The sequence below is a fragment of the Equus asinus genome, chromosome 20 (assembly GCF_041296235.1).
Source record: "Equus asinus isolate D_3611 breed Donkey chromosome 20, EquAss-T2T_v2, whole genome shotgun sequence".
NCBI classification, from domain to species: Eukaryota; Metazoa; Chordata; class Mammalia; order Perissodactyla; family Equidae; genus Equus; species Equus asinus.
The window spans coordinates 17523269-17538362 of NC_091809.1; the positions used below are offsets into that span (position 1 = coordinate 17523269).

At 59.7% G+C, this 15094-nt stretch overlaps 1 protein-coding gene across 3 annotated transcripts; it reads right to left on the minus strand.

Moving 5' to 3' along the window:
* Positions 1-136: 136 nt before the first annotated feature.
* On the minus strand, positions 137-12110 carry KANK3 (KN motif and ankyrin repeat domains 3). Of its 3 annotated transcripts, none has more exons than XM_014861923.3 (11): positions 12022-12110; positions 8203-8266; positions 6151-7422; positions 5973-6072; positions 5552-5782; positions 5366-5450; positions 4681-4897; positions 1621-1766; positions 1296-1496; positions 1110-1208; positions 137-392 (listed from the first exon to the last, which is right to left on the minus strand). In XM_014861923.3, exons 2-11 carry the CDS (start codon positions 8234-8236, stop codon positions 315-317), a joined length of 2463 nt encoding a protein of 820 aa, XP_014717409.3. In that variant the 5' UTR covers positions 8237-8266; positions 12022-12110; the 3' UTR covers positions 137-314. The 3 variants fall into 3 exon arrangements, with proteins under 3 accessions (XP_014717409.3, XP_044609087.2, XP_044609088.2); XM_044753152.2 differs by lacking the exon at positions 12022-12110 and adding an exon at positions 11860-11986; XM_044753153.2 differs by lacking the exon at positions 12022-12110 and adding an exon at positions 11684-11795.
* Between the last annotated feature and the right edge of the window lie 2984 nt (positions 12111-15094).

Below are 15094 nucleotides of genomic sequence, written 5' to 3' on the forward strand. Positions count from 1 at the left end.
TCTTCCATTGGGGTTTTTCAGGGGTTACTAGCCCTTGATGCTCTGGAAACCTGGGGTGGGTCTTACCCAACAGGGCACCTTTTTTTGAGGAAGGGGAATCTCGTGTTTATGGGTGACCCCCAAACAAGACACAAGCTGAGCGGGGAATGCTTTATTAGGAAAGGAGGTTGGGGGAGTGGGTGGCCTAGGGGCTCTGTCATTCCTCAGCCCCTGCCCCACCCTGCTGGTCCACGCTGGCCCCTGCTGTGCCTCAGAAGCCCAGGTTGGGGAGCGAAAGGTCTCTCCCCGCTTTCTGGTCCAGTGTGCCAGGTAGCTCACTGAGGCTGGGGGTCCTCTCCATTGTCACTGCCGCCTCCTCCACCAGGCTCGGCCGCAGGGGAGTCAGGGGCCGGCTGGTGAGAGAGAGGTGGGGGGTAGTCATGTCACAGATCACAGTCTCCGTGGGTTTCAGCCCCCTCAGACCTGGGGGTGTTTCTCATAGTGGGGGTCTTGCTTCCCTGCACTGTGGCTGTGCCTGAGGAGGAGCCCACTCCCTACTGCAGAGCTAGGCTGGCTGGGCGTGACTCACGCCGCCCGCCCCGTCTCTGCAGGAGAGCACAGGACGGACACACTGAGCGGATGGGTGAGCGTGGTTAGGACTGTGCTGAGAGCAGTCTGGCGCTTGGTTCTTGAATAGAAGCCTCCTCACCTGGGGGGCAGCCCTCTGCTCCCAGCCGGCCCTCCCTCTGCAGCTGGCAGGCTCGGCCAGTCTGCCCTCCTGAAGCTCTGGCTTGCGCGGAGCCCGTGTCCTCCTCCCCGCTCCCTGCCCAACTCCAAAGGGGCCCTATTCCTTTGCTTGGAGACCCCTGGGGGCAGGAACAGGAGTCCCCTCACTGGAGGGTCTGAGCGAGGTCTCACACCTCTACGCTGATCCTACCCACTTCTCCTCTGGAGGCCTCAGGCCCTGGTCTCTAAGGCGGGCATGTGTCTACCTCAGGGATGACCTGCAGGTTGAACGTCAAATTCTAGCCCCACAGGAGACTTCAGACCCAGGTTCCCCACCACCAGTGCTCCTCCCGGGGGCACACTTGGTGTCCTCCCCAGCCCCAGGTGTGCAGCCCTGCACTCACCAGGGGACCAGCCTGACCCGAGCTCAGGTGGGTGTGCAGCAGAGCGGCAACCTCATCCTGCTCGGCCTCCAGGGCCATGGCCAGGGCACTGGTGCCCTCCTGAGAAACAAGGAGGACAGTCAGGTCCCTGAACCAAGCACAGGTGCCCCGCCAACCCCCTCCCCCAGCAGCCCCACGGTGGCTCACATTGTCCAGGAGGGCAGGGTCGCAGCCTGGCTGGGCCAGCAGCAACTGGACCATGTCCAGGCGCCCATATTCACTGGCGCACATCAGTGCTGTGGCCCCATCTGCGTCCTGTGCGTTCACATCTGCCCCACACGCCAGCAGGGCCGCCACCATGTCCTGGCGGCCATGGCTGATGGCGAGCATGAGGGCCGTCTGCCCCGTCTGAGGAGTTGGGGAGAAGGGGACAGGGCTGAGGTGGGCTCAGGGAAGGGAGGTCAGAGATGGGTGGGCTCCCGAAGTGGAAGTGACCCCTGGATTCAAAGCCAGGGAGGGGGTGTGCACACACCTGGCTGGCCTTGGCATTGACGTTGCCCATGTGGAAGAGTCTCTGGACCACAGCCATGTCCTCCTCTTCCCTCCCCACGGAGGTGAGCGCAGCCAGCATGAGAGCCGAGTAGCCGGCTCGGTTCTGGCGGTCAACGTCACAGACCCCTGGGAGAGAAGGGGGTCAGTCCACCCAGAAGCCAACACCCCAACCTGGTCTGCTCATTTCTCCCCAAGCCTCGGGTTCAGTAGCCATGTAAGAGGAGTGGTCACCCTGGGTCATGATTTACTGTCTCCTCTGCCTGCAAGGCGCTCTTCCCAGTGGACCTGACCTTCAGGTACTGCTCAGATCTCCACTGGTGAAGCCTTCCCTCACCTCCCTACTTCACACTGGTTTGGGGACTTGGTCTTGTTCGCTGCTGTACCCCCAGTACCTAGAACAATACCTAGCACGTAAGTCCTCAGTAAATGTTTGTTGATTGAATAAATGACGTTTCTGTCTTCATACCTCCTACCCACCAAGCCACCAACATTGCTCCCCTAGATAACTGCCAGCTGGGCCACCCTGGTGTCACAATCCACTCCAGGTTCCATGCAGCAGATCAAAAGAAATCTGGCCAGTCATCTATTTAAAACCATGTGTCTCCTCATCACTCCCAGAGTACAGGCCGTTATCTACATGGTCTCTGAGGCTCTCTGTTGTCTAACTCCTGTTCCTTCTGGAATTGTTTCACCCCAAGCCTGTGTTAGATTGAATTGTGTCCCCAAAAAAGTAACCCTAGCGAATGTGACCTTAATTGGAAATAGGGTCTTTGGAAATGTAAGGAGGGTAGGATGAGGTCATTACGGCAGGCCCTAATCCCATAGGACGGGTGTCCTTAGAAGACGAGGCACAGAGACGACCAGAACACCACGTGATGACGAAGGCAGAGAAGAGCTAAGTGCCCGTCAACCACCAGGGACCGCGCGGGGTCGCTGGCCCCGCCAGGAGCTGGGAGAAAGGCACGGGCAGATCCTCCGTCTGAGGCCCAAGAAGGAACCAACCCCGCCAACACCGTGATTTCGGCCTTGCGGCCTCCAGAAGGGCCAGAAGAAGAACTTCTGTTAGCTGCCCACACTGCCGGGCTGCCTTACAGCTGCCAGGAAACGGACGCAGGCTGGGGACTGCTGGCCGTCCTTCAGGACAGGGCACAGCCTCAGCTCACTTTCCTCTGGGATCAGTTCTCTCACATCCTGGCCCTCCCTCACGGCCCCTGGCTGTGTACAGACTGCATTCACTAGACTGTTGAATGCCAGGTCCCCCACCATTGTGAAGTCATTTTGTGTTTTTACTTGATAATTGTCCGTCTCCACTCTCCCTCTCCCCACGCACATGCACACACGGCCATCCATGAAAGCCCACACATTCGCTCAACAAACACTTGAGTGTCTACTGTGTGCCATGCTGGGGTCTGCCAGGCAAGTCTGGTGAGCTGAGGGAGGGACACATGAAAGTAGGTCATGACAGGCCAGAGGGCGAGCAAGGAGGCAAGGGGCGGGGGGGCAGCAAGATGGAGTGGGAGCAATGGATGACGGTCCCGTAAGGTCCAAGGGCAACGGAAGACAGCGAGTTGAGACGTTGGGAGGTGAGAGTTGAGAAGGCAGGTGCTAGGAAGTGAGAGTATGGAGGGGACATGGTTATGGCGCCATCATGGTATTGGGGTGACCTAAGTGTAAGGCTGATGTAGGGCAGAGGTCGAGGTGAAGGGGGCGACGCAGGTCGAGGAACTGAGAAGCTCTCCAACTGGAGGGGTCGTGATGAGGATGCTGGAGCTGGTGAGCATTAGGCTGGAGAGGAGAGCCGGCCAAGAGCTCAAATGCAAGAAACGAGGGAAGCATGCCTCGAGGCCAGAGCGAGAAGCCAGAAGAAGGGGCGGAGAGGGCAGCAGTCTGATCAGTAAGAGGCTCCAAGGTGGGGTTGAGGGAGGAGAGGAAAAGGTCTGGAAGTAGAGATACAGAGCAAGGAGGGGACACAGCCACATCCAGGCCCTGCGTTCCAGGAAGATAAAAGAAGAAACAGCCCGGGGCGGGGGAGGCCAGGTCGACATGGCAGCACACAGGTAGGGGCAGAGAGGATGTCGAGGTGAGAACCAGAAGGCCGAGGGCAAGGTCTGGGAAGTTGGAGCCACCTGGGGGTTGGAACACAGAATAACCGGACCTGTCACAGCCCCGGTCTGCAGCCCCTTTAAGGCAGGAGACGCCCAGGAACCCTTTCAAACTGGTGCATCGTCCCCTCTCCCAAACCCCAGCTCCCTGTCCAGCCCAGAGCCGCTGTCCGCATCCCCAAGTCACCAAGACCTGCAGGGATGGGTGGAACCGTGTGTTTGGGGGGAGGGGGAGCGGGGACGGACGGGACACACAACAGTGGGACCTGAAGAGGGCTCTTGGCGGGCAGTCGGTTTGTCTACTGTCCACTGGCCCCTCTGCTCTGAGTCCCATGGGGAAAGCAGCCGTATGTGGGCGGCCCACCCCTGGCACTGCCATGGTACCTAGTGGGCCCTCAGTGCATGTCTGTGCGCTCAGCAACACCTGGGTGTGTGCATCTCTGCTCCAGAACGGGGAAAGTGGAGACGGGACGCGCAAGCAGGAGGCAAGTGACAGAAATGCGTGAAATGGAGCTGATGCAGAACTGGGGGTGAAGGACAGGATGCAGCCCCCCAGCGGGGGAGGGTAGTCAGAGTCCTGATCAATGAGCACCTCCCCCAAGGCTGGAGAGGTGAGCGGCTGCACACTGCGGCCAGGAAGGAGGTGAGCGCCAGGGCTGAAGATCCACGGACAGGAGGCATGGTGAGCATCGACTGACCTCCTACCACGTGCCTGCCACTGTTCTACACGTGTCAGCTGCCCCAGGAGGGAGGCATTGCACCCCACTTCCCAGATGAGGAAGCTAAGGCTGGTGGGAGGCCCCTCGATGCAGTCTACCTAATCCCCAAGCCAGGTATTCCCACCCCCTGCAAAATGAGAGGCGGCTCAGGACAGAGCTCAAAAGGCCCTTGGCGACCCATCCAGGAGGGACCCTGTAACCCCGGAGGAAGGCGCTGACCGGTATCCAGCAGCAAGCTGGAGATGGCCAGGTTCCCATGGGACACGCTGTAGTGCAGGGCAGTGTTCCCGTTGCCATCCGCCAGGTTCACCACGTGCGCCAGCAGCTCAGGTCCCAGGCGCGCCACCGCGCCCAGCACCCCGGCCACGGGCTCCGCCTGAGAGCGCCGCTGGCTCGACACTCGAAACCACTCCTGGGCCACCAGGCGCGCCGCGCCCTGCGGGGACAGGGGGAAAGGTGTCAGGGACGGGGGTGGGGCTGGGAATCCAGGCACGGGAGGACGGTCCTTGCTTGTCTAAGGGGGCCCCTGGGTACCCATGGGATGGCACCCCTCCCGAGGAGGGAGTAGTCAGTGCGGGTCCAGGGCTCGAGGGACAGGGTCCTCCCTTTCTAGGGAAGAGCCTGAGGGAGAACCTGAAGTGGAGGAAGGCGGAGTGCGGGCGTGGGGCTGGGGCGTGGGTCGTGCTGGGGCGGGCCCCTTTCGTGGCACCAGGGAAAGATCAGCGGGGTCCTGGGGCGGAGATCCCTTTGGAGAGCCTGGGATCGGTGTCGGTCTCTGGCGCGAGGGGACGGCACATGGGGCCCCCCAACTCTGGGAAACTCGACTGCTTCCTTAAGAGGGCGTCAGGGGAGGTCCCGGGTGGGGCCCACGACTCCATCAGTGAAGGCCTCTCCCGGCACTCACGCTGTCGCGGGCCACTCCGCGGGGCCGGCTCAGCTGCCGGAGCAGCGCTGCGCACGCCTCCCGCAATCGGGGGCTCAGCTCGCACCTACCGAGGAGCAGGAGATGCTCAGGAGGGGTCTGGAGCCTGGGCCGCGGGGACGGGAAAGAGAGCAGCCGTCCCCACGCCGGGTCGCCGGCGCCGCTCACCTGCCCTGTGCACCCAGCTGAGGCTCAGGCTCAGGCTCAGGCTCCGTCGCCGCCGCCTCCGCCTCCGCCTCGGGGTCCTGGACATCCCCGCTGCTGGGAGGCCCGGGGGTGCCCGAGTCGGATCCCCCGCTGCTGTCTTCCCCGGAGCCCGAGGAGCGGTTCCTTGGGGGCTCGGCAGCGCCGTCCTCGCTGTCGCTGTCACTGTCGTCCTCGCTGGAGGAGCTCTCGTACCTGGGGGCAGGGTGGGAGGCGTCTACTGAGCCTCCCCTGGGGGCTCCTTCTGGAGTCCTGCGAGGTGGGAGTGGCCGTCCCCATTTTACAGATGAGGTTTGCCGACACGTGCGAGCGCGGGGCAGAGCTCGGATTCAAACCCCAGTCCGTGTTCCCGCAGATGCTGCCACGGGGAGGGGAAAGTGCTCACTCTCCGTTGAGGACCCCAACAAACTGCAGGCTCTTGGGACCTGGGCTGGATTGGGCGCCAGGTGTACCGTCTCTCCTCTTCATGATGGATTTGAGGACGCCTGGTGGGAGCAGATGAGGACACTGAGTTCGAGTCCGGAGGCCAGCAAGCCAGGGCTCAGCGAGGGGTCGGGACTCACCGGCGGGGGCCACGGCTCTGTCCCCATCCGTGGGGCTGGGCGGGCTCTCCTGCGTCAGGGAAGGGGCCTCTTCGGGGGGCTCGGTCTGCGTGGCCTTCTCGACACAAGCCCACGGGGTCTGGGTGGCAGCCTCGCGCGGCTGAGGCTGAGCCGCTGCCGCTGCCGCCGCCTCCTCCTCGGCAGCCTCGCGGGCCTCCTGCAGCTCGCGCAGCCGGCCCCGCAGGAGCTCGCTCACCCCGCGCTGGTGCTCCAGGCTGGTGCGCATGAGCTCCAGCTCGCGCTCGGCGGCCGCGGGCAGCCCCAGCAGCGCCTCGGTCACCCACGCGTCCGCCTCGACAGTCTCGGGAGCTGCCTCCACGCCGGCCTCCCGGGTCTCTGGCACGGCCTGGGCGCCCGCCTCTTGAATCTCCAGCACGGCCTGGGCGCTGGCCTCCCGCGTCTGCGGCGCTCCGTCGGGGATCCCGTCCGCCCCGTCGAGGACCTGGGGCGCGCCCTCGCTGCGCCTCGAAGCCGACCCGTCGGGGCCGTCAGCCCGGGCGCCGGGCCTGGCGCGGACGCCGCGCTCGGAGGTGGCCAGGCGCTCGGTGAGCCGCCGCAGCTGAGCAAGCTTGTCCGGGCGCGCCTCGGCCTCCCCGTCGGGCTCGGCCGGCCCGCGCCCCGCCAGCAGCCGCGCCTTCTCCGCACGCAGCGCGCGCACCTGCTCCTGCAACTCGGGCAGCGCGCGCGCCTGGTCCTCGAGCTCGCGCAGGCGCCGCAGCGCCGCGGCCATCTGCTCGCGCACCAGCTGCAGCTGCGCGGGGCCCGGCGAGGCGGGGGCGGGGTTGGGGGCGGGGCCGGGGGCGGGGCTGCTGCGGCCGGACCCACGCTCGTGCGCCTGCGCCAGCTCCAGCCGCCGGCTGGTCTCCAGGAGCGTGTGCTCGACGCGCGGGTTGCGCACGGGTGCGCGCGGCGACAGTGGCTGCCGCGGGAGCCCCGAGGGCGCGCCGGGGGAGAGCGCGCCCGACGCTGCCCCGTCGTCACTGGCCAGGGACTCGCTGGACGTCCAGGCGCCCGGGCTGCGCGCGCCCGCGAGGCCGGCCCGGGGCGCGCGGGGGCGGCGCGCGGGCTGGGGGCCCGGGGCGCGGCGGGCGGCGGGGCCGCGCTCCAGCTCCTCCACGTACTTGAGGAAGTCCAGGTCCAGGTGGAAGCCGTAGGGCGTCTCCACTGAGTAGGGCGAGTTCGGGCTGCGGGCGCCCCCGGGCGGACCGGGGCACAGGCGAGGACCGCCCAGGTCTGCGGGTACGACAGCGGCGTGGGGGGCGTCAGGCCGGAGAGACCCGGAAACACTGGACTCACGGAGCGCGTCCCCCACCGTCCCAGGGACGCCTTCACGGCTCCACCTGCACCAAACCCTGCCCACGCACGCGCGAGGCTCAAACGCCCTTGTCACCCAAATCCTTGTCACGCCATCACGCGTTTATTGAGCGCCTGCTATGTACCAAGCACTTTTCTAGGCGCTGGGGACACAGCAGTGAACAAACATCCCTGCCCTCTTGTAGGCGACAAAGAAACATGATCATCCAACCGGTGTTCAGGGCAATAAGAAGAAGAAGATGAAATAGAGGCTAAGTGGGGGAGGCGTGACTCTAGCTCCGGTTGTCAGGGCAGGGTTCCTGCGGAGGGGACTTAGAAGGTGAGCCCCGAATGAGGAGGAGGAAGCAGCCGGGGACAGAAGGTTCCTAAAAGATCCCATGCAAAGGCCCTGGGGTGGAGTGCGCAGGGTGGAGGCCAGGGTGTCCAGCAGAGTGAAAGAAGGGAGGGGGGAGAGGAGTAGGGGGGGGGGCCAGACTGAGGAGGGGGAGGGCTCCTGGGCAACCTCGAGGAGTGGGGATTTTAGTCCACAAGCAATCGGGGCCATAGGCCAGCTTTAAGCATGGCTGTGACAACATCCCGTGGACGTTTCGAAAACGCCCTCTGACCACTGTGTGGAGGAGGGAACTGCAGGGCTGTGCCCACACACCGGCACCAAGCGTGGATCTGTGCACACACACATATCCCATTTTGCACACTCACCGGGCAGGTTCTGATTCAGGGCGAACTTGGCCATGTCTCCTGGAGTAGCCGCCGCCAGACACACCTTGAAAAAGGCCCCCAGAGGGGTGAGGGTGAGGTTGAGCCATGTCCTTCTGGCTGTGCCTCTGGGGTCAACCTAGACTCCGGGGTAGGAAAGGGACCCAAGAGCTCCTCTCTGCCCGCCCGCCCCTGCACACATGCCCTCTCCTCCTTGCTCCCTCAAGCGACCTTGAACTTTTGGAGTGAATGAACGTGGGCACCTCCAGGTGCCAAGCCATAGCCCAGGGGGTGGGAGGAGGCCGGAAGCGCATCAGAAGGAGAACAGTGGAAACTGGTCCAGGGAACAGTAGCTTGGGGGTGGGGCCGGGGGACGTCATACCAGACCTGCTGAGATTTCTATCAGTCCCTGGGAAAATTAGGAATTGATGCTCAAAGGGGTGGGATATTTATCAGAACAGGAAGGGAGAGTTGGGAGTCTTTCTCAGGCTCATTCAAAACTCCTCTGGTCAGGATATGAACAGACATTTCTCCTAAGAAGATAAACAGGTGGCCAACAGGCATGTGACAAGATGCTCAACATCACTAATCATCAGGGAAATGCAAATCAAAACTACACTTAGATATGATCTTCTGCTCATTAGAATGGCTATAATCACCAAGACAAAAAAGAGCAAATGTTGGAGAGGTCGTGGAGAAAAGGGAACCCTCATCCACTGCTGGTGGGAATGCAAACTCGTGCAGCCATGATGGAAAACAGTATGGAGATTTCTCAAAAAATTAAAAATAGAAATACCATATGATCTAGCTAATCCCACTACTGGATATTTATCCAAAGAACTTGAAATCAATAATTCAAAGAAAATTATGTACCCCTATGTCCATTGCAGTGTGTTCACCACAGCCAAGACCTGGAAGCAACCCACGTGCCCATTAACTGATGGTTGGATAAAGAAGATGTGGTATATATACACAATGGAATACTACTCAGCTGGAAAAAAATACGAAATCGTCCCATTTGCAACCACATGGATGGACCTTGAGGGCATCATGTGAAGTGAACTAAGCAAGACAGAGAAAGACAAACACCATATGATTTCACTCATATGTGGAAGATAAATAAGCTTACGGACAAAGAGAACAAATTAGTGGTTACCAGGGGAAGGGGGGTGGAGGGTGGGCACAAGGGGTGAAGGGGCACACTTCTATGGAGACTGACAAATAATAATGTACAACTGAAATTTCACAATGTTATAAGCTATTATGACCACAATAAAAAAAGAAAAGAAAAAAGAAATTCTCCTGGTCAGATTATGCCTATTAAAAGAAGAAGAAGAAAAAAAACCCCAGGATCTCTTAGATTCTTTTTTCCCTTATAAAATGTAAACAAGATCTAACTGTGCACCTGAATTTTTACCAAGGTGACTTGTGACCTTGTGAGAACTTACACGCGAAGGAATGGTGGAGAGTTGTGGACCAGATGTACCAAGGATGCAAATGAGTACCTCTCTCCCCGCGATGTCTCTAGTGGAGTGCCACAGGGCTCTGCCCTTGGCTTGTAAGAGCTTGGAGTGGCACCACAAGCACCAGGGTTGTCAGAACTGTGGCTATGCATGTGGCTGGGGGGAAAGTGACTCTTCAGGTGACACGATGGAGGCTCAAAGAAACTGAGGGACATTGGGCCACATCTAATAATGTAAGATTTAACCAGGACAAATGTTGAGTCCAGAACTTTGATTCCGAAAGCACAGAGTGGGAAAGATGGGGCTTCGAAGAGCCCAGATGAAAAACCTTCAGGGAAGGAAAAGCAGCTTGTATGGAGCGCCTACTGTATGCCCTGCCTGATTAAATGTAACCTCAGTCCAATACTGAAGGTGGATATTATTATCCCCATTTTCCAGGTGGGGAAACTAGGCACAAGCAGTCAATTGCCTGTGGGAAATGCTCTCAGACTGGGCTCTGCTCATCTTCTAGGGATCCTTGCCTGCCCAGCCCTGCACTAGCAGGTGCCTGCCGGAGCCCATCTGTTGTCTTCCTAACCCACTGCTCCTCTCTGGGGACCACCTGGCCACCTTCCCGGCCACCCCATCCAGCCTCTCGCATGCCTGATGATCACCTGGGTGTCTGACACCCACCAGCCGTTGAGCACCCATCGGCCCACCTGACTCCTCCCACTCGCCACCTCTGTCCAGCCTGGGTCCCTGACACCGCCCCCACCCCCCAAGCAGGAGGGGCCCCTTCCAGCCCCAAAGCAGCTGCTTCCCGTCCCAGGCCAGCAGGCAGCCGGTCATCATGGTCATCACGGAGGACAGCCAGTGCCTCTCACGACTTGTTTTCAGGAAACTGCCAGGGAAGAGCCGGGTTGTGGAAAAAACCTGGCCTGGGGCTTAGGGGTCCAGGCCTGCCTTGTGCACAGCTGGCTGGGTGACTCAGTCGGGTCAGCCCCCTCCTCCTGGTCACACCCAAATCCGAGTCCCTGGGAATTCAAAAAACAGCTGTGGGTCATCGCTAAGACCCAAAACAGCTGCAGCAGCCAGACCCAGAGGCCTGGAGGAGAAATGGGTGGATGCCCCAAGAATGGTAAATAGTGATAATAACAACGCTTTTGCCATTTACTATGGGCCAGCCTCTGTTCTAAGCAATTTATGGGTATTAAGTTTTAAAAAAAAATCCTAGGTAAACCCTCTGAGGTAGGTTTTCTTACTATCTTTATCCTTTCCTCCATTGCACAGATGGAGAAACTGAGACACAGAGATGAAGTGACTGGCCAAGGTCACAGATGGGCAGCCGCAGCATTTGGACCCAGGCAACTTTGCCAGTGTTTCGGCATTGCCCACTCCCCTTGGTGGCTTTCTAGAAACAGGCCTCCCCTCTCCAGGAGAGGCAGACACCCCGAAGGGGTTCGGCCCTTCCAGTCTGCACCCACGCCTGTCCCCGCGTGTGTCCCTGATGGGGGAAGCAGGCCCACACCCTGGCGGCTCCAGGGGCGCGCAGCTGCCCTCCCCTCTCCTCCGCTCCCTGCCTGAGCTGTCACGGCTGGATCCGGATCCTCTGCCTGAGACCCCCTCATTAGGCCGTCAGAGCCGACGCCACACGCCCCTACTCCCGCCCCATGGAGTTATTTCGGGACTCAGAGCTGTGATCAAGAAATGTAAGGGATGGGGGACGTGGCGGCCGGGGCAGATCCCAGTCCTGGGGAGGGGGCGTCTTCCTGGCTTGAGGCCCTGGGTGGGGGCACCCCCTAATGCTGGGGCGGGACTCTCAGGCCCCTGAGCTGAGGGGTGCAGGCTGATGACAGCGGGAGGGGGAGGTGCTCAGGCCGGCACCCACTACCCCCTCCCGCGCCCCCAGGACGGCCTCGCGGAGACGAGCAGCTTCCTGCAGGAAACTCCGCCGGGCGGTTCCATCCGCTGCCCATTGTCTGCGGACCCGGGGGCGTCCGTCCCTCCCCCGAACACTGTTTCCGTATCACCCCCCCACACACCCAGGTTCGGCGCGAGGGGCTGGAGCCGGGTCCCCAAGCTGTCCAGGAGCGACATTGGCAAAGAGTCCCGGAGGGTTGGGGCGCTACGGCGCGAACAAGCCCCCCACTCGTCTCCTGAAGGGCAAGAGGAGGGCGATCCCATGAATCCAGACCCCCCAACTCTGCTCGCTACCCACCTGGAGCTCCCAGTGTGGGAGGGGTCCCAGCCAGAGGACCGGGCGCCCGCCCTGTCGCTGCACGCTGAGCCCGCAGAGGGGCCGGAGGCGCCGCGCCCCTTCCCGGGGTGCCCCCTCATCCCCCCAGGACCCCCATCGATGCCCCGCCAGCTGGCGCTTTACCTGAAGCCGCAGCCCCCTCCGCGCCCGCGCCCGCGCCGGAGCCCGCCCCCTCGATGCCCGGGGACTGGTTATCAAGCCCTTGACCCTAACGGACGGCCACGCCAGCCAACCACCGCCCGACGCTCCCCTAGCTGTCCAATGGCGAGGCGGGGCGGGCGCCCGGGGTGCGGGGCGTGGCTGGGGGCGTGGCCTGGGGTGTGGGTCCCTGCGGGCGGGCGGGTGGGGCGGAGCGGGGAGCGCAGCCGCCAAGTGCTAGCCGCGCTCGGCTAAGGAGCTTGGATTTGATTCCCAGAGCACCAGAGAGCCATGGGAAGACTGAAGAGGACAGTGACCCGGGGGGATTTGTGTATCTGGAAGATCCCTCGAGTTTCCCGGAAGCTGGAAGGACTGACGCTCATGTCCCAGTATCTGGGGAAGGTACCGGGACCCTGGATCTTTTCCACTGCCGGGTCTTTGCACATGCTGTTCCACCTTGCCGAACCTCTTTTCCCTGCACGTGGATGCGCGGCCACCTTCTCCTACCTTTAGGGGCTCAAACTGTGTGTTCCCGCCCCGCTAAAGGCCTAACATGGCCCCTCTCCCGTCACTATTTTTCCCGTCCCTCTGTTTTGTGAACCTAACTGCTACTTTCACTACCTGGGAAAAAAAGAATGTATCATTTATTCCTTGACTTCTTTGCCGTCTGTCTCCCCAGAAGGACAGGAAACTGATGGGTTTTGGTCATTGCTTTTTCCAGTGCCCTTGGCATACAGTAGGTGCTTAATCAATGTTCTTTGAAAGAACGATTTGAAATTCCACTTAACTCCTTAACCCATTTGGCATATATTCTGATCTAAAGTGACGCTACAGATGGTTTTTTTCTTTCCGGATTAATGGAGCATTTATTGAGCACCTGCTGTATGCCAGGCACTGTGCAGGTCCCCAAGGGGACACAGTTCCTACCATCCTGGTCTGCAAAGCTGAGAGGAGGAGACAGACTTTCAAGCTAAGGTTCACAGTAAGGGGGTGACAGGGGTGGGAGCTGGTGTCTACAGGAGGAGGAAGGAAGGGGACATCTCTGAGCAGGAGGGGCTGGGAAGGGTGCCTGCAGGGTGACATTTAGGGAAAGGCACTCCAGACAGGAGAAACAGCACGTGCAAAGGAGGAGAAGTGGGAAGCTCCATCTTGGGGAGCTGGGGTGAGGTCAGTGTGGTGGTGGGAGGGGGCTGGAGGGAAAGGCAGAAGGACGACAGAAGCAGCTCAGATCTTCTCTGCTAAAACGGGACCCACCCGGAGGCGGGCTATTGTATTCTGGAGACTCACCTGTCTGTGTTCATCTCAGTACCTGTTTTCATGACTGTAGCTTTAGAATCGACTTTAATATCTGAGACTCCGCTTTTTACAAAATTCCTGGGCTATTCCCATTGTCTTGTTTTCTTCCAGATAAACTGCAGAATTCTGGCAAGTTTCCCCCATGAACACTCCATTGGCGTTTTAAAAATATTTTTATGGCAAAATAAAATGCACACACACACACACACACAGAGCCAGATCGAAGAATCCACATAAAACAAAAGGGAAGCTTAAGGAGTTACTGAAGGGCTGCTCTCAATCGGGGTGAATTTGCCCCTGGAGGGACTTCTGGCAGCATCTGGAGGCATGTGGGGTTGTCATGACGGAGTGGGGGAGGGCGGTTCTTGGCATCCAGTGGAGGTCAGAGACGCTGCTAAACATCCCAGAGCGCACAGGGCAGCCCCCACGACCAAGGGTTATCTGATGTGAACGTCAGCAGTGCTGAGTCTGAGAAACCCAGCTCGGAGGCGAGCATCATTATCACCCCCACCCGGACAGCGCGCCGCCAGCTACCCCAGAAGCCCCTCCCCAGCCGTATTCCAGTCACCCCTGCAAAGCAACCACCACTGTGGCTTCTGGAGTAATCAGTGTCCTGCGTTTCCGTCCAGTGTGTCGCCCAACTAGGAATCTCCAGGCACTGTAGTTGTCTTCGATTCCAGAAGAAAATGTCTTTTCAGTGTCTTTTAATCCACAGGTTCCCCCTCCATCCCTTTCCTTCCGTAACAATAAGTCGATTGCACAACTCAGGCTGTTTGTCCTGAAGCGTTTCCTGTGGCCTGGGTGTCGGCTGACCCCACGCCCCCGCCTCGGTGCGGCGTGTTCCCCTGTCTTCCTGCTCCCTGCAAATTGGCAGTCGCTTCTAGAACCGACCCAGGTTTGATACCTTTGGCACGACCATGCCCAGGGGGCTCATCTCTGACGGTCTCTCCTCGTACAAGGCCAGCAGCCACTGGGGACTAACTCATCCCGGGGGTGGCAAAATAGTGATGTCCTCCCTCAAGCGTTCCTTCCCCATTTATTATCTAGAATTCTTCCTTCGCCAGAGGCTTCCCCTTATGTCCCATTTGTTCCCCGGGGTCACGTTCACATAGGAAGGACAAGACAGATGCTTGATTCTTTCCCTTCATAAATCAGTTCTCAAAGTGAGGAACAAATGATTCTCCATCATTCTCTGAAGGTGATGAATTAGGCTGGTTTAGTTTTTTTTTTTAATTCTTTTCTTCTTATGCGTCTTTTTCTTCTTCTTCTTCTTTTTTTTTTTTTTTGGTGAGGAAGATTGGCCCTGAGCTAACATCTGTTGCCAATCTTCCTCTTTTTTTCTTCTCCCCAAAGCCTCAGTACATAGTTGTATATCTTTGTTTCAAGTCTTTCTAGTTCCTCCATGTGGGAGGCCGCCTGAGCATGGCCTGATGAGCAGTGCCATGTCCGCGCCCAGGATCCAAACCCACGAACCCCGGGCTGCCAAAGTGGACCGCACGAACTTAACCACTCAGCCACGGGGCCGGCCCCCGGGGTGGTTTAGTTTTAAGTCATTATAAGCTATGGATTTAAACACATCGGGCTTCCATCTTCTGAGTCATCCTCACTGATGGCCCCCAGGCCAGGGGGTGCCTCTGCAGGCGGGACGTTTTGAAGCGACTCTATACTCTTTGAGAGTTTTCCCGCTCCGGTGTGACCGGATGTTCCAGGCTCATCTTGGACATTTCCTGTCCCAGACCTGGCATCAGCCAGCAGCTCCAGG